The sequence below is a fragment of the Anser cygnoides genome, chromosome W (genome assembly GCF_040182565.1).
Source record: "Anser cygnoides isolate HZ-2024a breed goose chromosome W, Taihu_goose_T2T_genome, whole genome shotgun sequence".
In the NCBI taxonomy this organism is placed as follows: Eukaryota; Metazoa; Chordata; class Aves; order Anseriformes; family Anatidae; genus Anser; species Anser cygnoides.
The window spans coordinates 7,441,863-7,462,366 of NC_089911.1; the positions used below are offsets into that span (position 1 = coordinate 7,441,863).

General features: G+C 55.9%; 2 protein-coding genes and 2 long non-coding RNA genes across 7 annotated transcripts; all 4 read right to left on the minus strand.

Moving 5' to 3' along the window:
- Positions 1-184: 184 nt before the first annotated feature.
- Positions 185-758, minus strand: LOC136788678 (uncharacterized). The gene is made up of 2 exons (XR_010827316.1): positions 516-758; positions 185-396 (listed from the first exon to the last, which is right to left on the minus strand). It is a non-coding gene; the product is annotated as an uncharacterized lncRNA (long non-coding RNA).
- Positions 759-1,444: 686 nt separating this feature from the next.
- LOC136788683 (uncharacterized) lies at positions 1,445-2,996 on the minus strand. Its single transcript, XR_010827322.1, has 3 exons — positions 2,559-2,996; positions 2,228-2,380; positions 1,445-2,040 (listed from the first exon to the last, which is right to left on the minus strand). It is a non-coding gene; the product is annotated as an uncharacterized lncRNA (long non-coding RNA).
- A 1,052-nt stretch (positions 2,997-4,048) lies between these two features.
- Positions 4,049-11,176, minus strand: LOC136788654 (uncharacterized). 2 transcript variants are annotated; one of them, XM_066987285.1, is made up of 10 exons: positions 10,686-11,176; positions 10,176-10,214; positions 9,783-10,076; positions 9,367-9,405; positions 8,392-8,430; positions 8,097-8,204; positions 7,807-7,831; positions 7,491-7,546; positions 6,651-6,682; positions 4,049-6,531 (listed from the first exon to the last, which is right to left on the minus strand). In XM_066987285.1, the coding sequence occupies exons 1-10, from the start codon at positions 10,750-10,752 to the stop codon at positions 6,463-6,465; spliced, it is 768 nt and encodes a 255-aa protein (XP_066843386.1). In that variant the 5' UTR covers positions 10,753-11,176; the 3' UTR covers positions 4,049-6,462. The 2 variants fall into 2 exon arrangements, with proteins under 2 accessions (XP_066843386.1, XP_066843387.1); XM_066987286.1 differs by lacking the exon at positions 9,367-9,405 and having other exon boundaries at positions 4,050-6,531; positions 10,686-11,138.
- Positions 11,177-14,411: 3,235 nt separating this feature from the next.
- On the minus strand, positions 14,412-19,149 carry LOC136788658 (uncharacterized). 3 transcript variants are annotated; one of them, XR_010827298.1, is made up of 6 exons: positions 18,122-19,149; positions 17,576-17,750; positions 17,183-17,476; positions 15,533-15,571; positions 14,708-14,746; positions 14,412-14,623 (listed from the first exon to the last, which is right to left on the minus strand). XR_010827298.1 is itself a non-coding variant. In XM_066987292.1 (6 exons), exons 1-6 carry the CDS (start codon positions 18,186-18,188, stop codon positions 14,466-14,468), a joined length of 636 nt encoding a protein of 211 aa, XP_066843393.1. In that variant the 5' UTR covers positions 18,189-19,143; the 3' UTR covers positions 14,412-14,465. The 3 variants fall into 3 exon arrangements, 2 of the variants coding, with proteins under 2 accessions (XP_066843393.1, XP_066843394.1); XM_066987292.1 differs by having other exon boundaries at positions 17,576-17,614; positions 18,122-19,143; XM_066987293.1 differs by lacking the exon at positions 15,533-15,571 and having other exon boundaries at positions 17,576-17,614; positions 18,122-19,142.
- Between the last annotated feature and the right edge of the window lie 1,355 nt (positions 19,150-20,504).

A 20,504-nucleotide genomic window follows, 5' to 3' on the forward strand; every position in this document is an offset into this window, starting at 1 on the left:
TTGGAACACTCATGTGAGCACATCCCTGCAGTGCTATCTGTCCCTGTAGGTCCAAACATGCGTCTGCGTGGGTGCATAGACGAGCACCCCCGTGACTTTACAAGGCAACTTAGGTGTATACGTCTTCCACTGAGCACAGGGAGATGTTTTCTCTCGCTGAAGAAAAATCAATACACTCACAGTATTTGGTATAGCTCATATATTTTAGAGTTATTAATGTGTTGTAGACAGAGGTGTGAGTCCTACATCCTCTTGGCTAGACACACACAGCCCTTCCCTGTGACAGCAAACCCCAAAGAAGCCCAGTGCCCTTGCCCAGTGGCAGCGCTATCGGGTCTGGGTGCGGGTCACCGTGGCATACGTCGTGGTGTCGCTCATCTGCTGCACGGGAGGAGGCTTTAGGGGGAAGAGAAAGCCCTGTTACTTCAGCTGCTGCCTGTGAGCCCTGCACAACGAGCAGGCACCAGGCTGCAGGAGTGCAGAAAGGAGCTGTGCACAGCTGAGCCACGACTCACCCTGTCCCGTCGAACGTGGGCGATGGTGGAGTCTGTGGGGGAAAAAATACACACCATGAGCCCTTGCTGTCCGTTGGAGGGGGGTGAAACCCATGAGCTTTGGGCATCAGCTGCCTGAGGTCAGCATTCAATGCCCGGCCACATTTCCCCTCCCTTCATCCTGCTATGGGATGCGCAGCAAGCAGCGCTGATGCAGAGATGCTGAGGTTTTGGTGTATTTCCAGCATTCTGTGGCATCTCCTCTCTTTGCACAGCCAGCACACCTTGCGAGCTGCTCTGTGCAGGCGTGGGAAAACAAGGTCGTGCTGCAACTCGAGCGAGGTGCACGTCGGGTGGGGATATATCTATAGCCTGTCGCCCAGCCACAACATCCTCCCTTGGCTGCTGCCTGTGGTTTCAGAGCGAGCTATAAGATATTTTGCCCACCAGCGCAAGTACACAGCCACAGCCTTCACTGCTATGCTGTGCATTGGTCTGCTCTTGAAGCAGAAATCCCTCTGAAGGGAAACTGAAGAAAGGACAAAAGCAGAGGCTGGAGCGGGGGAATTCCAGCTTGGGGACAGAGCGGTTGTGGAAGGACCCCCCAAGGAAAAGGGCTTTGTCCCTGGGAGCACTGGGATGCTGCCATGTCCCTTGTGCAGGCAGCAGCTGCGCTCTGCATGCAAGGAAGAAGCAGGACGTGAGGTGCAGGAGAGAAACCTGGCCTTGATGAATGGGCAGGGATTTCGTATGTCCCAGCGGGAAATTAACTAGGGGGATTGCATGGGGAGTTGCATGGGATGCCCATTGGCAGAGGGGCGTGTGGCTTCCCCCGAGGGAGGAGGCAGTACTCACACTGGACTTCTCCGGAGTCGGTGTTTTCCATCTGTGGGCTGTCAATGTGCTGCTGCCTGGAGAGGAATGGGAATGGTTCTGGCGTGTGCATATGGTGAGGAGGGTACATGAGGCTTATGCATTTTGGTGTTGCTTTCCTACATCTGGCATTGAATATGAGTGCAACCCACAATAAGCCCCGTCCTTCCTGCCTTCAGCACAGGGAATGCCCCTGGCCAAGGAGCACCCCAGGGCCCCGCCATGCCCACGACTCCCTCCTGCAAACCCCCCAGCCAGGAGCCCTTGGTGCTCACCTTGGGCATCTCCCTCTGCAGGCACCTGCAAGAAGAACAGTGGCTGAGGTGCGCAGGCCAAGTTGCTGCCCAGCCCTGGCTCCCGTCTCGGGGCTGGGGGACGAAGGCTGAAGCTCCCCAGCTCCCTCAGCAGCCTCCCCAGCTGGGCTGCCCACAGCCATCGCCCCCACGCACCGTCTGCCCCAGCTGCGCACCCCCAGGACCCCCCCACCGCCTTTCCCCCTGCACCAGCCCCGCAGCAGGACCCCCACGGCCTCAGCCTTTCCCCCCGCCTTCCCCCACTCCCTCACCTTTCCTGATGGCAAACCAGCTGCCTGCAGCCAGGAGGACGAGGCCGACGGCCGCCACTGCCAGCGCCGTGCCTGTGGGGAGGGCGTGCGGGAGCCGGGCATGGGGAGCTGGGGGAGAGAGGGTGTGAGGGCAGCGGGGTGTGATGGGGAGAGGCAGGGAGCAGGACGTGCCCCTGCAGCTGGCACACCTCCTGCCTGATGAAGCTCCTGCATGGCCTCGTGCCCTAGGGACAGCAGCCTGGCAGCTATGAGCCCCATGATGGGGGCTCTGGCTGTGCAGGAGGGAATCACTCACCTGGGGATATTGGCCTTTCCGGGGACGTGGATGCATTGTCTGGCAGGAGAAAGGGACAGGATGAATGTCTGCAGTGTAATGACAGCCAGCTCCATCCCCAGGGGAGGCATGCAAGTGCCTAAGGCTGCTGTGCCAACACGGGCCCCCAAGGATCTAGTGTGTAAATGCTTTCGTGAGGGATTTACAATGGAATGGCAGAGGTGTGGCTCTGGAGTTGGTCCGGCAACACCTCTCTCTTCTGCTGCAGCACACAGCTCCAGCCTCAGCACAGCCATGTGGTGGCAAGTGCCTTCGTCCCTTCTGACCCCTCCAGCCCGGGGCCGCGTCTCACCAGGGACATCCAGGATGCGGCCAGCACTGAGGGCAGAGCTCCTTACTCGGTTGCTGTCATCTTTGAGCTGGTACCCACACGTGTACACCCCCTCAGTCCCCTGGGTGACGTCTAGAATGATGGTGTAGATCAGCTTTCCTAGTTGCCCTTTCAGGCTGTGTGCCTCCATCCTGCCCTTGCAGAATACAATTCGGGAAGGCACGGAAGGGCCATCAAGGGTGCAGCGAAGCGAAACCAATTCCCCCTCTTGAGCTCTGGAGGTGTTCAGGAAGAAGGCTGGAGCCGGGAGGTCACCTGGGGAGACAGTGCAGAGATTCCCTATGCAGCTTTAGTGACAGTGGAGATGCAAAGTGACCTGGATCCCAAAGGTGAGAAATCTCCTATCAAGGGATTAACACACGGAGAACAAACCCCCTCTGCCTTCTCTTATCTATCACCACACCCACACACCCCTCCCCTCTGCCACCCATCCCCATGTTCCTCCTCACCTGGGGAGCTGCAGATGTCCTGGGTGGTCAAGACAGCACCTGCAGCACGGGGCACAGAGGGTTTTCTTTAGAATGGCAGTGACCCAGCTCACCCATGTTTCCCTACTCACATCCCCAGTGCTGGGTCCTAGTTGAGCAGGCACCTTCCTGCCGGCCTGTCTCCATCCAGGATGAACTTCATCTGCACACATGGCAACATTCCAATTTGCTCTAGATATGCTTCCTGTTCCACGTTAATCCCATAGCTCCCTAAGGCATCCAGAATTCCTGAAGTCTTACACTAAGACTGCAGAGAAAACAGACACGCTGTCCCCATCCTCCCCTGTGCCCACCACGGGCCTGTCCTGCCCCCAGCAGCAGCCCTCCAGCCCTCAGCCCCCACGCCCAGCAATGCCCCAACTCACAGAGCGCCAGCAGCAGGACGGCAGGGCCAGAAGGAGACAGCCTTGCCCATGGCGCCTGCCCCAGCATCTTTTGGGGCGCTGCTTTTGGGGAGCACCGTCTGCTTCAGGTGTCTGCTTTGCTCTGAGCTGGGGACGGTGGGACAGAGGCTTGCAGTGCAGCTGGGACCTGTCCTGTGGGCTTTCTGTGGCCGCCTGAGCCTGGCCCACAGCAGAAGCTCTCATCAACGGGGGCCCTGCCTCAGCCGCTGTTTTATCCGTTGTATTTTGAGAGCCCCCGCTGTTATTTCTGTCCTGTCAGACACCGCAGCACGCGTGGTTTTTACGTGTATCTCAAGGGCAGCATTCTCCCTGCAAAACCCTCCTGCTCTTTGTCCCAACACTGCTCACTGCTTTGCCTTCTTCTGACCACGTCACTCTGGCATCACCAGCTGGGTATGTGGAGGGAGATCGGTGGATGTCATCTACCTTGACTTTAGCAAGGCTTTTGATACTGTCTCCCACGACGTCCTCCTAGCAAAGCTGAGAAAGTGTGGGATAGACGAGTGGGCAGTAAGGTGGGTTGAGAACTGGCTGGCTGGCCAAGCTCAGAGGGTGGTGATCGGCGGCGCAGAGTCCGGCTGGAGACCTGTAACTAGCGGTGTTCCCCAGGCATCGGTGCTGGGTCCGGTCTTGTTCAACATCTCCACCGATGACCTTGGTGAAGGAATAGTGTCCACCCTCAGCAAGTACACCGATGATACCGCAGCACGCGCTGTTTTCACCTGTATCTCAGGGGCAGCATCCTTCCTGCAAAGCTCTCCTGCTCTATGTAGTCGAGGTTGGCCCCTTTGGAGCTGGCACAGCCACAGTGTCCAGTCTCCAGTTACAGGGGGACTTCGGGCCCTTGCTCGGCCAAGGGTGGCCCAGGAGAGCAGTGTGAGCAGGCTGAGGAGCAGATTAAGGAGCACCAGGGCATGTGAGTAGGGGATTGCCTTGTGAAGTAACTCCCTGGTGTGCCAGAGAGAAGGGCTCTTGTGACTCATGCTACAGGCCCGGAGCATGCACGTAGCATGGGGAATAAGTAGGAGTTAGAAATCCTCTAGAAATCAGTAGGGCCAACTTTGGAACTTTGGCCTTTTCAAGCAATTGCTAGGGAACTCCCGTGGGACAAGGTACTTGAAGGAAAAGGGGACCAAGACAGATTGTCAAGGCCGTGCTTGGCAAACTCAACAACCTTCTATGAAGAAATGACTGTCCCGTTAGATGAGGGGAGAGCATGTATCTTGCCTGTCTGCACTTCAGGAAGGTCTCTGACACTGTCTTTCCTAAGTTCCGCATAGAGAAACTGTTGATGTTTGAGCTGAATGACCAGAGGGTGGGGTGGACTGAAAACTGCCAGAATGGCTCAGCTCTGGGGGGGATGATAAGTGGTGCAAAGCCTAACTGAAGATTGCTAATTAGAGGTGTCCCCCAGGGGTCCAATCTTTGTCCAATTCCATTCCACATCTGCATTACTCTCAGGATGCTGGGGCAGAGGTTACCCTCAGCAAGTTTGCAGCTGACACCACAATGGGGATTCACTCGCCAAGGAAGCTTGGAGGCTGTATGAGAATGAGGGAGTAGCTCCATCAATCCAAATCCATGTCTTCTCTTCCAGGAGTAGTATCCTGGAGGCTTGTGCTGTGAAACATGCATGCATAGGCCTGAAGGAAGCTGTGGAGGAAGTGCCTTGATGAGGGTTTGAGATCTGAGGGAATTTCTTTGTGGGAAGGAGCCTGAAACCCACCTTCCCTCCAGCTCTGCCACCAAGAAGGTCATGGAGAGTTTTCACCCCGCTTTCCTTTCACTTATTCCCTCCAGTGTTAGGACTAAAAGCTGTTAGGTTTGGTCCGATGTGAAACAGGCGTTGTTTTAAGACTAACAAGGTGAAACTCTGACCTTGCAATTATACATATTACTTGCTCAGCGATATGGTACCAGGCCGCAAGCCATCCGGCGTGAGACAATGCTGCCATCAGCACAGCACGCCCTGGCCACGCGGCTGTGAGTGATCACAGCAGCATTTCAGGGACTGCCGAGTGCCTCCCTGAGGCTGGGGCCGCCAGTCGTGCACTGCCCCGGGTTCAGAACATGCAGGGGCAAAACCTATAAACAGGGCAAGTTGCTCTGCGTTGGTGAGGCAGCAACATCGACCGAGGTTGACATTGCCTCCGCAGGGATGCCTGCAAGATGTTGATACCTACTGCGCTGACGGGATGCCAACCATGACCTGGCTAAGTATGTACGACATCAATGACTGGGAAAAGTATCGCACTTGTCAGTACTCCTGTCATCACCCTGGGGTTGGTACTTAACTAACTCATTAGTAAATTCTCTGTCTTTTCTATCACTGTTCAAGAATGAGTGTGTGTGAGTGTATTTTACATCCCCAAATAGCTCGCTTGCTTTATATACATATACAGCTCTTCTCTGATCCTTGCTGGGTTGAAGCAAAAAGTTCAGCCCTCAGAAATTAACTTGAACAACCATCCCATTCCTTATGTGGCTGCATGAGACAGAGGTGCCGTAAGGAACACAAAGCCAGAGATGTTTATTCATCATCAGAGCAAAACCGCATCTGCAGTGTACACACCAGTTGGCACACACATGCGAGCAGAGATATCTGCCCCTGTCAGTCCAAATGTGCATCTGTGTGGGTGGATAGAAGGACACCCCTGTGTCTTTATCATTCAGTTTAGGTATACACGTCTCCCACCGAGCACAGGGAGATGTTTTCACTTGGTGAAGAAACATTGATACACTCATACTATGAGTTCATACACCTGATATATATTAGAGGTCTTAATGTATTGCAATGAGAGAAATGAGTCCTACATCCTCTTGGGTAGACACACACAGCATTTCCCTGTGACAGCAAACCCCAAAGAAGCCCAAAGTGCACCCCCCAGCCCCACCTCACGGCTGCACGAGCCCTCTGCAAGAGAGCAAAGGCAGCCGTGGGCAAGGCTCCTGTGCCCTTGCCCTGTGGCAGCGCTATCGGGTCTGGGTGCGGGTCACCGTGGCATACGTCGTGGTGTCGCTCATCTGCTGCACGGGAGGAGGCTTTAGGGGGAAGAGAAAGCCCTGTTACTTCAGCTGCTGCCTGTGAGCCCTGCACAACGAGCAGGCAGCAGGCTGCAGGAGTGCAGAAAGGAGCTGTGCACAGCTGAGCCACGACTCACCCTGTCCCGTCGAACGTGGGCGATGGTGGAGTCTGTGGGGGAAAAAAAAACACACCATGAGCCCTTGCTGCCTGTTGGAGGGGGGTGAATCCCCATGAGCTTTGGGCATCAGCTGCCTGAGGTCAGCATTCAATGCCCGGCCACATTTCCCCTCCCTTCATCCTGCTATGGGATGCGCAGCAAGCAGTAGTGGAGCAGAGATGCTGAGGTTTTGGTGTATTTCCAGCATTCTGTGGCATCTCCTCTCTTTGCACAGCCAGCACACCTTGCGAGCTGCTCTGTGCAGGCGTGGGAAAACAAGGTCGTGCTGCAACTCGAGCGAGGTGCACGTCGGGTGGGGATATATCTATAGCCTGTCGCCCAGCCACAACATCCTCCCTTGGCTGCTGCCTGTGGTTTCAGAGCGAGCTATAAGATACTTTCCCCAGCAGTGCAAGAAAACAGAGCCACACCTTTCATTGCTGCGCTGTGCTTTGGGCAGCTTGAGAAACAGAAATCCCTCTGAAGGGAAACTGAAGAAAGGACAAAAGCAGAGGCTGGAGCGGGCGAATTGCAGCTTGGGGACAGAGCGGTTGTGGAAGCACCCCCAAGCAAAAGGGCTTTGTCCCTGGGAGCATTGGGATGCTGCCATGTCCCGTGTGCAGGCAGCACCTGCATTCTGCATGCAAGGAAGAAGCAGGATGCCAGGAAATGGAGAGAAACCTGGCCTTGATGAACGGGCAGGGATTTTTATGTCCCAGTGGGAAATGAAGTGGCGGGATTGCACGGGGGATGTACGGGCAGGGATGCCCATCGGGAGAGGAGCGTGTGGCTTCCCCCATAGAAAGACGTGGTACTCACACTGGACTTCACCGTGGTCTGTGGCTTCTGCCTGCAGGCTGTCAGCGTGCTGCTGCCTGGAGAGGAATGGAATGGTTCTGGGGTGTGCGTTTGTAGAGAAGAGGCACCCTAAGAGACACCCTTGGGTAGTGCTTTCCTAAATCAGGTGTTGAGCTGGAGTCCAACAACAACGTGCCCCATCCTCCCAGCCTCCAGCAAAGGGAATGCAGCCACACACACACAGACAACGCTGCCCCTGGCCAAGGAGCTCCCAAGGACCCGCCATGCCACCAACTCCCTCCTGCAAACCCCCCAGCCAGGAGCCCTTGGTGCTCACCTTGGGCATCTCCCTCTGCAGGCACCTGCAAGAAGAACAGTGGCTGAGGTGCGCAGGCCAAGTTGCTGCCCAGCCCTGGCTCCCGTCTCGGGGCTGGGGGACGAAGGCTGAAGCTCCCCAGCTCCCTCAGCAGCCTCCCCAGCTGGGCTGCCCACAGCCATCGCCCCCACGCACCGTCTGCCCCAGCTGCGCACCCCCAGGACCCCCCCACCGCCTTTCCCCCTGCACCAGCCCCGCAGCAGGACCCCCACGGCCTCAGCCTTTCCCCCCGCCTTCCCCCACTCCCTCACCTTTCCTGATGGCAAACCAGCTGCCTGCAGCCAGGAGGACGAGGCCGACGGCCGCCACTGCCAGCGCCGTGCCTGTGGGGAGGGCGTGCGGGAGCCGGGCATGGGGAGCTGGGGGAGAGAGGGTGTGAGGGCAGCGGGGTGTGATGGGGAGAGGCAGGGAGCAGGACGTGCCCATGCATCCGGCACACCTCCAGCCTGGTGAAGATACGGCATGGCCCAGTGCCCTGGGGAGAGCAGCCTTGCGGGCCTAAGCCCCATGATGGGGGCTCTGGCTGTGCAGGAGGGAATCACTCACCTGGGGGCGATGGCCTTGTTGGGGAGCTGGCCACACTGCCTGTCAGAAGAAAGGGACAGGCTGAGTGTCTGCTTGCCTAGTTCCTGTCCAGACTGAGCCCCACCTGTAGCACGCATCCTGCAACAGGCCTGAGCACGTCTGTGTGGGGCTTGGGACACACAGCCCCACGGGCACATCTCCCCACTGACAGCCAGCACCATCCCCAGGGGAGGCATAAAAGTGTCCGTGGCTGCTGTGCCAACATCGGCCCCCATGGATATGGTGTCCAAATGCTCTTGGGAGGAATTAAGGATGGCATGGCCGAGGTGTGGCTCTTCAATTATTATGCCACCACCACTCTCTGTGATTCTGGGAGCTAGTGGATCAGACAATCACAGAATGGCCAAGGTTGGAAGGGACCTCTGAAGGTCATCTAGTCCAACCTTCTGCTGAGCAGGATCACCTAGAGCACCTTGCACAGGAAGGCATCCAGGTGGGCTTGGAATATCTCCAGAGAAGGAGACTCCACAACCTCTCTGGGCAGCCTGTTCCAGTGCTCTGTCACCCTCCCAGTAAAGAAGCGCCCCCTCATACTGAGCCAGAACCTCCTGTGCTTCAGTTTGTGCCTTTTGCCTCTCGTTTTGTCGCTGGGCACAACCGAAAAGAGACCAGCTCCATCCTCTCGACACCCTCCCCACAGATATTTATATACATTGATGAGTTTTCCCCTCAGTCTCCTCTTTTCCTGGCTACTTAGGCCCTGTTTTCTCAGCTCCAGTCCTCTGATCATCTTCGTAGCCATCCTCTGGACTGTCTCCAGCAGTTCTATGCCCCTCTTGTACTGCGGAGCCCAGAACTGGGCACAAAATCTTTGTGTTCCACACAGGGAAGTGATTTCTTCCCAGGAGCTCACACCCAGGGCAAGTTCCCTCTCCCTTCCCATCTTCACCCCACACACGCCTCCCTTCAGTCACCCATCCCCACACTCATCCTCACCTGGGGAGCTATCCTGGGTGGTCACGCCAGCACCTGCAGCTTGGGGCACAGAGGGTTTTGCTTAGAGGGAGTGAGACCTGGGGCACCCACATGCTCGTGCCTGTGTCCCTGCTGCTGGGTCCTTGCCATGTCCTCACTGCTGTCTCCTTGCCAGGCAGGCACCTTGCCACCCCTGCATCTCAATCCAGCAGCACTGTGGTCTCCTCCCTGGGGCCACACCAAGATTCCTTTGCTTGGTTTGCTGTTCCAGGGAGAGGTCCCTGGATCCCTAAGCACTCCAACACCTCCCTGTCCTCACACTATGGCACCAGCCCCCATTTTAGAGCCATAAATATAGCGTCCTTCTTCACACATAGGTAACTGCCCAGCTCATGACAATGGGCTCATGACCCCTCAAGCCTGGGGCCATGTCTCACCGGGGACATCCAGGATGCGGCCAGCACTGAGGGCAGAGTTCCTCACTTGTTTCATCTCAGTCCTCTGCTGGTACCCACATGTATATCTTCCTGCGCTTCTTGACGTGATGTTCAGGACCATGGAGTAGCTCAGCTGCCCTTGCTGGGCTTTCTGGCTGTACAACTCCAGCCCATCCTTGCAGAAGATGATTCGTCTGACGGGTGACACCACACGGAGAAAACACTGGAGCACAGCTGTGGTACCTGGCTGAGCAGAAGCTGAGTTCATTTGGAGAGCAGGAGCCGGGAGATCCCCTGGAGGAGACACAGCAGTGAAGGGCTGCTGTAGGGCAGAGCTCACAGAGGTTGGGCTTCAAAGTGCCCTGGGTCTAGGAGGGAAGGACTCACGAGTACCTGGGGAGCTGCAGATGTCCTTGGAGGTCATGCTGGCGGCTGTGCCAAGAGGCAGAGAGGGATTTGCTGAGAGGGGCAGTGTCCAGGCTCATCCAGATGCCCCTGCCCACATCCTCACTGCTAAGCAGGCACCATCACACCTGCATGTTCTCATGCTGTATCTCTTCAATATCCCCTCAAACAATGTCAATCCCAATCCCATTTTCTGTGGATTTCTTGTTCCAGGAAGGTCCCAAACCTCCGTAAAGAATCCAGAGGTCCTAGAGTCTCAGAGCAACACTCCAGACAATTTATGGTGCTGGGGAAGTTAGCCCCTTGCTCAGATCTGTATCATACCTGGAGGACACAATCCCCATCCTGCCTTCCCCAAAGCAACTCTGTCCCACACTGCTGCATGCCTGCCCTGCACAAGCTCACCCCATCCTCCCCTGTGCCCACCACGGGCCTGTCCTGCCCCCAGCACCAGCCCTGCAGCCCTCAGCCCCCACGCCCAGCAATGCCCCAACTCACAGAGCGCCAGCAGCAGGACGGCAGGGCCAGAAGGAGACAGCCTTGCCCATGGCGCCTGCCCCAGCATCTTTTGGGGCGCTGCTTTTGGGGAGCACCGTCTGCTTCAGGTGTCTGCTTTGCTCTGAGCTGGGGACGGTGGGACAGAGGCTTGCAGTGCAGCTGGGACCTGTCCTGTGGGCTTTCTGTGGCCGCCTGAGCATGGCCCACAGCCAGAGGCTCTCATCAGTGGGGGGCCTTGCCTAAGAACCTGCTACATCCGCTGCTTGTTTTGAGCCCCCGCTGTTATTTCTGTCTTCTCAGACACCGCAGCACACGCTATTTTTACTTGTATCTCAGGGTCAGAATTGTCCCTGCAAAGACCTCCTGCCCCTTGTCCCCACCCAGCTTTGCCCACTTCTGACCAGGTCACTCCGCTTTTCTGCAATGTCTGCACAAATGATGGGGTCAGGGGACTCCTGCACCAAGGCCAAAGTGAATTCAGAGCTCTGGGCAGATGCCAAGGCTGTGGGCAGGTTTCTCCTTCATCCTGTCAGTGAATCAGCTTATAAATAACACTCAGAGAGCCTCAGCTGGGGCCATACTGCTGCCAGTACAGCACTGTAGGAGCGATCTGCACCCAACTTTGACCTTCACGTGACCACACAACAACCAGGAAAGGCAGTGGCTTATTCCTGATGGCACCTGAGCTCCCCCACGCTGCTCTCTCAGTTCTCTTCCTCAAAGAACAGGGGAGAAACTCTGATGGAAGGAAGACTTGTGCACTGAGATAAGGGCAGGAAGATCACTCACCAGTTACCAGCACAGACAAAAGAGACTCAGCATAAGGGAGATTAATGCAGTTCATTGCCTTCTGTTAAGAGGCACTGCAGGGACATTCATCCCACAGGAGGTAGGGCCTTTCTTTGGGAAGCACCAGGCCGCTTGCAAGATGCTCTGCTGTTAAGCAGCCAAGTGGCTTCTGAAAAATGTCCAACCCGTGCCCCTGCACCCAATAGTCTCAATACAGTCTTTAACAGTCCATCATATGGTACGGCTCAATCATTCCAGAGGTTGGTGAGTGAGGTAGGATGAGCTAGACCCAAAGAATGCTGAATGCCTTAGCTCTACACCCAATGATTATGCTTTGGGCTTCACTCCCCATCACTCTTCTGTTTTCACTTGGAGCATCTTGGGCTTCTGATCCTCGACAGCCAGGCTCTAAAAGTCCAGAGGACAACCTCAGCTTTCTCCTGGTCTTTCCTGCCAGAGGCTCCCGGCCAGGCCTTGTTCCCCACCTGCAGTGTGAAGCACCAGTGGCACAGCTGAGACTGTACGCATGGGCCCAAGGGCTCCCACCACAGCCTTTTGGACACCCACTTCATCTCTTCCAAAGGGTTTTGTTGCTCAAAGTGCTCTTCTTTCAGGTTACTCAATAGGGAGGGATCAGAAGCACACTACAACCTGCAATATGCCTTCTCCAGAACCCCACAAGGCCTAGGAAATCTTGTGTTTCTTTCCTGTTAGCTGGTGGGGATGCAGTTGTTACCTCATTGACCTCACCCACTGAGGTGTGGCATCCTGCCTTTTTACACCCAAGAACCACATTTCCTGGGCAGGCCCCTTGACCTTACTCTGGTCAATGGCAAAACCAGCCTTCAGGAGAATTTGGGTGATTTTCTTCCCTTTCTCAAAGACTTTCTCTGTTTTGCTGCCCCACATGAGGGTGCCATCAATGCACTGCAGGTGCTCAGGAACATCACCTTGTTCCACAGCCATCTGCATTACTCCATGGTAAGTGGCAGGGCTGTGTTTCCACCCCTGGCACCGTCCATCCCAGGTGTATTGGATGCCCCTCCAAGGGAAAGCAAACCGCGGCCTGCATTCTGCAGCTGTATTGGGTTTACGTGGCAAGGGTTTATTAGCAGGGGTCTGCAGAGGTGAGAAGTCCAGAAGCTGCCCCCTATTTGAAAAGGGCCAGTTTCAGACTGCTCCAAAGGGACTTGCTGCAGGCTAAAGACGAGCCCGTAAGCCATGTTGTTTGCTCCTCTGTGAGAGCATATTTAAGAAAGGGAAAAAACAGGCTGCACAACAACAGCTGTGAGAGGGAGGAGTGAGAACCAGCCCTGCAGGCACCAAGGTCAGTGCAGCAGGAAGGCCAACCCAACAACCCTCTATGATGAAATGACTGTTCAGGTATTTGAGGGGAGAGCATGCATCTTCGCATGGAAGGCCTTTGACACTGTCTCCCCTAACATTCTCATAGAGAAGCTATTGATGTCTGAGCTGAATTAACAGAGGGTGGGGTGGACACTAATCTGACGGAATAGCGGAAACTGAAGCAAGGTTATCAGTGCTTCAAAGCCTAATTGAAGGTTGCTAATTAGTGGTGTAAAACAAGGGTCCAAACGAGGTCCAGTTCCATTCAACATCTGCATTACTCTCAGGATGCTGGGGCAGAGTTTGCAGCTGACACCAAAATGGGCATTCACTCACCAGGAAGGGTTGGAGGCTGTATGGGAATGAGGGAGTAGCTCCTTGCACCCAACTCTATATTCCCATCCAGGAAAAGTGTCCTGGAGGCTTGTGCTGTGAAACATGCATGCATGGGCCTGAAGGAAGCTGTGAAGCAAGCGCCTTGATTAGGGTTTGAGACCTGAGGGACTGTCCTTGTGGGAGGGAGCCTGAAACCCACCTCCCCTCCAGCTCTGCATCCAAGCAGCTCTTGTTGAGTTGTCACCCCATGTTCCTTTCCCCTATTCCCTCCATGCAGTCATGCAGCCTCATGCCTCCCAGGTGAGCAGCTCCTCTCCTGCCTGCAACCATCTTTCCCCAGAGTCCCTCACTGCACTCCAAGTCCCCAGATGCCAGCACTGGGTTCTGAACGGTGGGGACACCTTGGCTCCTTCCAGGTCCCTGCAGGTGTTGGTGTGGGATGGCTACTTGTGGGATGGCCCCATTGTGCAAGGCTGGGGATGGGCTGTGAATGTGTGGGCCAGCCGTGCTGAGACCACATCCCCACCTACCCACAGATGGATGCCCCCATGCACAACGTCCCTGCTCAGGGCTGTCTCTTGGGGATGGCGCTTTGACAGCCAGGAGCCCCGGCACAGGGATGGGTGGGTGTGGGGTGCAGAGGACCAGGCGTGGCCACCCCCTGGACCTCTGCATGGCCTCAGCCATCCTCACATCGGCACTTTTCCAGGCCACATCTGCCAGGGAAATGTCAGCAGGTAGGGGAACTCTTGGGTGGCAGGGTACAGGGAACAGCAGCTCCCTCACAAGACATGTGGCCCCGCACAGCAGTCATACAGGAGCTCTCCCAGCTCTGCTCGCTGGCTTCCCTCTCAAATAAAGAGCAGCAACATCAGCTGGTGCATTCTGAACCAATCCTTTATAACTCGCCTCCCACAGGACCAGTACCCACCAAGGTGCCTCCACACGGGGCACCGTAACCACCTGGGGATGTGCCCATTGCGGCCGGCACCACCTTGGGCACAGGGAGGTGCTGGAGTGATGCAGGAGCTGCAGAGCATGGCTGCCTGGGGGTGCAGCCGTGACTCCATCCCCTCGTGTTCTCCCGGTATGCAGAGGTGGATCCCGCGATGGAGATGTGATTCTGTGAGCAGGAGGGGCAGCCACGTGGCTGCTGGGGTAGAACGCAGCTGGGAGGGTGCGCGATCCAAAGTCAGTCCTTGATGTGAGCAGAGAGCAGGGGCTGAGCCAAGGGAAGCAGAGCACGGTGGGGATTATGATGCCAGCATGGGGGAGCAGGCTGGGGCCAGCATGGAGCCCAGGAGGACATCAGAGCACCATGGGGCCAGGGACGTCTCCAGGCTGCCTGGCCCCGCTGGCACCGTGGCTCCATCTCTCCAGGAGGAGGGTGATGATGGGGGCAGACAGCAGCAGGAGCAGGCTGAGGGCAGAGCGCAGGATCCAGACCTCCAGGGGCATGGCTGGCCCTGCAAGAGACAAGGGTCACAGTGTGGCCAAGGCAAGCCGTGCAGGACGGCCGTGCTGGGAAGGGCTGATGAGCAATGTCTCACCTCTGGAAGGGAGCTCGGTCTTGTGTGAGGGGCTGCTGCCTACGGAAGACATGAAATTCATGAAATTGCTGTGAGTTTATCATGCTCTTTGCTGGGACATTCCCAGGTGCTGAGCAGACCCTGATCTTGTGTATTGCTTCCTGGAGCAAATGGCCAAAATGAACAACCGAGCTGTTGTAAATTCATTGTCATAGGTTCGTAAAGGTTTGAGGGAAAGCTTGGAGCAGTAGTGGCACAGTCCAGGGGCAACTGACATCCCCAACACTTGTTTTTTATGCGTGGGCCCTGAAAGCCCCAAGTCTGCAGCAGAGGTGTTCTGCCCTGTGTCCATCCCTAGCCATTTTTGGTTGGTTTGTTTTTCCAGGTAGAGGTCCCTGGATCCCTAAGCACTCCAATATCACTCCTTTTGCAATATGGCTCCAGCCACAGTTTTAGAGCCAGAAGTATTGTCCCCTTGCTCACACGTACATTATGGCTCAGCTCATGACAACTAACCTACTTTCCCTGCCATATGCTCGTCAATGTACAGGGCAGACCTCGGAGCATCTTTGTCACAGCCCAGGGACCATCGACATCCCCAGCCCTTGCTCTCTGTACCTTGGCCCTGCAGAGCCACATGCCTCAGCAGAGGTAGTGCTGCAGAGAGAAGGGGACGCCTTGAGAACTGCGGGGTGTGATGGGGAGAGGCAGGGAGCAGGACGTGCCCGTGTAGCCAGCACACCTGCCTGATGAAGCTCCTGCACGGCCCCGTGCCCTGGGGATGGCAACCTAGCAGCCCTGAGCCTCATGGTGAAGTCCCTGGGGTTGCCAGAGGGAATCACTCACCTGGGGACGATGGCCATGCTGTGGAGGTGGCCACACTGCCTGGCAGGAGAAAGGGACAGGATGAGCATCTGCAGCACACCCAGCTCCTGTCCAGACTGAGCACCACCTGTAGCACACATCCTGCAACAGCCCTGAACACATCTGTGTGGGGCAGGGGACACAGCCCCATGGGCACATCCCCCAATCTACAGCCAGCACCATCCACAGGGGAGGCGTAAAAGTGCCCGTGGCTGCTGTGCCAACATGGGCCCCCATGGATCCAGTGTCTCAATTATTTTGTGAGGGATTAAGAATGGCATGGCAGAGATGTGCCTGTCAATTAAATTTGGCACCACCACTCTCAACTTTCTGTGATTCTGGGAGCTAGAGGATCACACAATCACAGCATGGCCAAGGTTGGAAGGGACCTCTGAAGGTCATCTAGTCCAACCTTCTGCTGAGCAGGATCACCTAGAGCACCTTGCACAGGATGGCATCCAGGTGGGCTTGGAATATCTCCAGAGAAGGAGACTCCACAACCTCTCTGGGCAGCCTGTTCCAGTGCTCTGTCACCCTCCCAGTAAAGAAGTGCCCCTCATATTCAGATGGAACTTTCTGTGCTTCAGTTTGAGCCCGTTGCCTCTCGCCCTTTCCCTGGGCACAACCGAAAAGAGACCAGCTCCATCCTCTCGACACCCTCCCCTCAGATATTTATATACATTAATGAGGTTTCCTCTCAGTCTCCTCTTCTCCAGGCTAAACAGGCTCAGTTCTCTCAGCTCCAGTCCTCTGCTCACCTTCGTAGCCCTCCTCTGGACTGTCTCCAGTAGTTCTATGTCCCTCTGGTAATGGGGAGCCCAGAACTGGGCACAAAATTCTTTGTGTTCCACACAGGGAAGTGTTTCCTTCCCAGGAGATCACACCCAGAGAACAAATTCCCTCTCCCTTCCCATCTTCACCCCACACACACCTCCCTTCAGTCACCCACCCCCACACTCATCCTCGCCTGGGGAGCTATCCTGGGTGGTCACGCCAGCACCTGCAGCTTGGGGCACAGAGGGTTTTGCTTAGAGGGAGTGAGACCTGGGGTACCCACATGCTCGTGCCCGTGTCCCTGCTGCTGGGTCCTTGCCATGTGCTCACTGCTGTCTCCTTGCCAGGCAGGCACCTTGCCACCCCTGCATTTCAATCCAGCACCCCTGTGCTCTTCTCCCTTGGCTCAATACCATGCCCCTTTCAGTTGGTTTGCTGTTCCAGGTAGAGGTCTCCGAATTCCTAAGAACTCCAGTATCTCCCTGTTCTCACTCGAGAGCTCCAAGCCCATTTTAAGAGCCACAAATGTAGACTTCTTCTTCACACATAGGTAACTGCCCAGCTCATGACCATCTCCCCATTTCCCCTGCCATAGGCTCATCAACGCACAGGGCAGATCTTGCAGCATGCCCCATGCTCCATGTCTGCAGTAGAGGTGGTGCTGCAGGGACAGGGGGACCCCTAGAGAGCAGCTCTCTCTCTAGGGGCTCCCTTGGAGGAGAGGGAACACTCCCATGGGGGAACAACCCCAGAGCCATGCCCTGCCTGCTGCAGCACACAGCTCCAGCCTCAGCACAGCCATGTGGTGGCAAGTGCCTTCGTCCCTTCTGACCCCTTCAGCCCAGGGCCGTGTCTCACCGGGGACATCCAGGATGCGGCCAGCGCTGAGGGCAGAGTTCCTCACTTGTTTCATCTCAGTCCTCAGCTGGTACCCACATGTATATCTTCCTGCGCTTCTTGACGTGATGTTCAGGACCATGGAGTAGCTCAGCTGCCCTTGCTGGGCTTTCTGGCTGTACAACTCCAGCCTATCCTTGCAGAAGATGATTCGTCTTACGGGTGACACCACACGGAGTAAACACTGGAGCACAGCTGTGGTACCTGGCTGAGCAGAACTTGTGTTGAGTTGGAGATCAGGAGCCGGGAGATCCCCTGGAGGAGACACAGCAGTGAAGGTCTGCCGTAGGGCAGAGCTCACAGTGGTTGGGCTTCAAAGTGCCCTGGGTCTGGGAGGGAAGGACTCACGAGTACCTGGGGAGCTGCAGATGTCCTGGGAAGTCAAGCTGGCGGCTGTGCCAAGGGGCAGAGAGAGATTTGCTGAGAGGGGCAGTGTCCAGGCTCATCCAGATGCCCCTGCCCACATCCTCACTGCTAAGCAGGCATTATCACACCTGCATGTTCTCATGCTGTATCTCTTCAATATCCCCTTGAACAATGCCAATGTCAATGCCAATCCTGATCCCAATCCCAATCCCAATCCCAATCCCATTTTCTGTGGATTTCTTGTTCCAGGAAGGCCCCATAGCTCCGCAAAGAATTCAGAGGTCCTAGAGTCTCAGAGCAACACTACAGACAATTTATGGTACTGGAGAAGTTTGCCCCTTGCTCAGACCTGCATCATACCTGGAGGAAGAAATCCCCATACTGCATTCCCCAAAACAACTCTGCCCCGCAGTGCTGCATGCCTGCCCCGCACACGCTGTCCCCATCATCTCCTGTGCCCACCATTGTCCTCTCCTGCCCCCAGCAGCAGCCCTCCAGCCCTCAGCCCCCACGCCCAGCAATGCCCCAACTCACAGAGCGCCAGCAGCAGGACGGCAGGGCCAGAAGGAGACAGCCTTGCCCATGGCGCCTGCCCCAGCATCTTTTGGGGCGCTGCTTTTGGGGAGCACCGTCTGCTTCAGGTGCCTGCTTTGCTCTGAGCTGGGGACGGTGGGACAGAGGCTTGCAGTGCAGCTGGGACCTGTCCTGTGGGCTTTCTGTGGCTGCCTGAGCCTGCCCAGTACCAGAGGCTCTCATCAGTGGGGCCTTGCCTAAGAACCTGCTACATCCGCTGCTTGTTTTGAGCCCCCGCTGTTATTTCTGTCCTCTCACACACCACAGTTTTAACAAGTATCTCAAGGGCAGCATCCTTCCTGCAAAGCCTTCCTGCCCCTTGCCCCCATTTGGATTTGCCTTCTTCTGAACATGTCACTCTGCTTTTCTTCAATGTCCACAAAAACGGTTGAGCCGGGGGAATCCTGCACCAAGGTCAAAGTGACTTCAGACCTCTGGATCAGTTGCCAAGGCTGTGGGCAGATTTCTCCTTAGTCCTGTTGGTGAATCAGCTTATGAAGAACTCTCAAGGAGTCTCAACTGGGGCCATACTGCTGCCAGTACAGCACTGTGGGAGCGATCTGCACCCACTGGTCTTCAATTCTCTTGGGCATGACTGCCCATCTCTTCTGCTTTCACCTGGGCTTCTAATCCTCAATAGCCAGGCTCTAAAAGTCCAGAGGACGAGGCCCGGACAGGCCTTGTTCTCTGCCTGCACTGTGAAGCACCACTGGCACAGCTGGGCCTGTACGCACAGGCCCAAGGGCTCCCACCACAGCCTTTTGGACACCCACTTCATCTCTTCCAAGGGGTTTTGTTGCTCAAAGTGCTCTTCTTTCAGGTTACTCAATAGGGAGGGATCAGAAGCTCACTACAATCTGCAGTATGCCGTCTCCAGAATCCCACAAGGCCTAGGAAATCTTGTGTTTCTTTCCTGTTAGCTGGTGGGGATGCAGTTGTTACCTCATTGACCTCACCCACTGAGGTGTGGCATCCTGCCTTTTTACACCCAAGAACCACATTTCCTGGGCAGGCCCCTTGACCTTACTCTGGTCAATGGCAAAATCAGCCTTCAGGAGAATTTGGGTGGTTTTCTTCCCTTTCTCAAAGACTTTCTCTGTTTTGCTGCCCCACATGAGGGTGCCATCAATGCACTGCAGGTGCTCAGGAACATCACCTTGTTCCACAGCCATCTGCATTACTCCATGGTAAGTGGCAGGGCTGTGTTTCCACCCCTGGCACCGTCCATCCCAGGTGTATCGGATGCCCCTCCAAGGGAAAGCAAACTGCGGCCTGCATTCTGCAGCTGTATTGGGTTTACGTGGCAAGGGTTTATTAGCAGGGGTCTGCAGAGGTGAGAATTCCAGAAGCTAACCCCTTTTTGAAAAAGGCCAGTTTCAGACTGCTCCAAAGGGAACTGCTGCAGGCCAAAGACGAGCCAAAAAGCAATGTTGTTTCCTCCTCCATGAAAGCATATTTAAGAAAGGGAAAAAAACGTTGCACAACAATAGGTGGCAGAGGGAGGAGTGAGAACCAGCCCTGCAGGCACCAAGGTCAGTGCAGCAGGAGGGCAGGAGGTGCTCCAGGCTCACAGCAGCAGTTCCCCTGCGGCCTGGGGAGAGGCCCCTGGTGGAGCAGGCTGTCCCCCTGCAGCCCACGGGTCCCACACGGAGCAGATCTCCACGCTGCAGCCCGTGGAGGAGCCCCCGCTGGAGCAGGTGGATGTGGCCTGGAGGAGGCTGCGGCCCATGGAGAGCCCCCGCGGGAGCAGGCCCCGGGCCGGAGCTGCAGCCTGTAGGAGGTGACCACGCAGGATCAGGTTGGAAGGACGGCATTCCGCAGGAGGTACCCCCCCATTGGAGCAGGGGCACAGAGTGAGTGTGGAGGAGTGGCGGAGATGAAGCATTACGGACTGACCGCAGCCCCCATTCGTCATTGCCCTGCACCACTGGGAGGAAGGAGGTGGAAGAAGGTGGGTCTGGGGAAGATATTTTTTGGTTTGTTTGTTTGTTTGTTTGTTTCTCTGTTATCTAGCTTGTTAATAATAGCTAATAAATTTCATTAATCTCCCTATGCTGAGTCTGTTTTGCCTGTGACAATTAACCTTGAGTGATCTCCCTGTTCTTATCACAAGCCTTCAACCATTCTCATTATATTTTCTCTCCCTTTCCCTTTCAGGAGGGGGAGTGAGAGAGCGGTTGTGATGGAGCTCTCTGTCCTGCTTAGTAAAATCACCACAACTGCTCAGAAGAGAGAAGAAACACAAGTACCAAATGCCTTCTTTGGCTCAGTCTGTACTAACAAAACCAGCCTTCAGAAACGCCATGTTCTAGAAGTCAGGAACAAGGGCTGCAGCAAGGAAGGC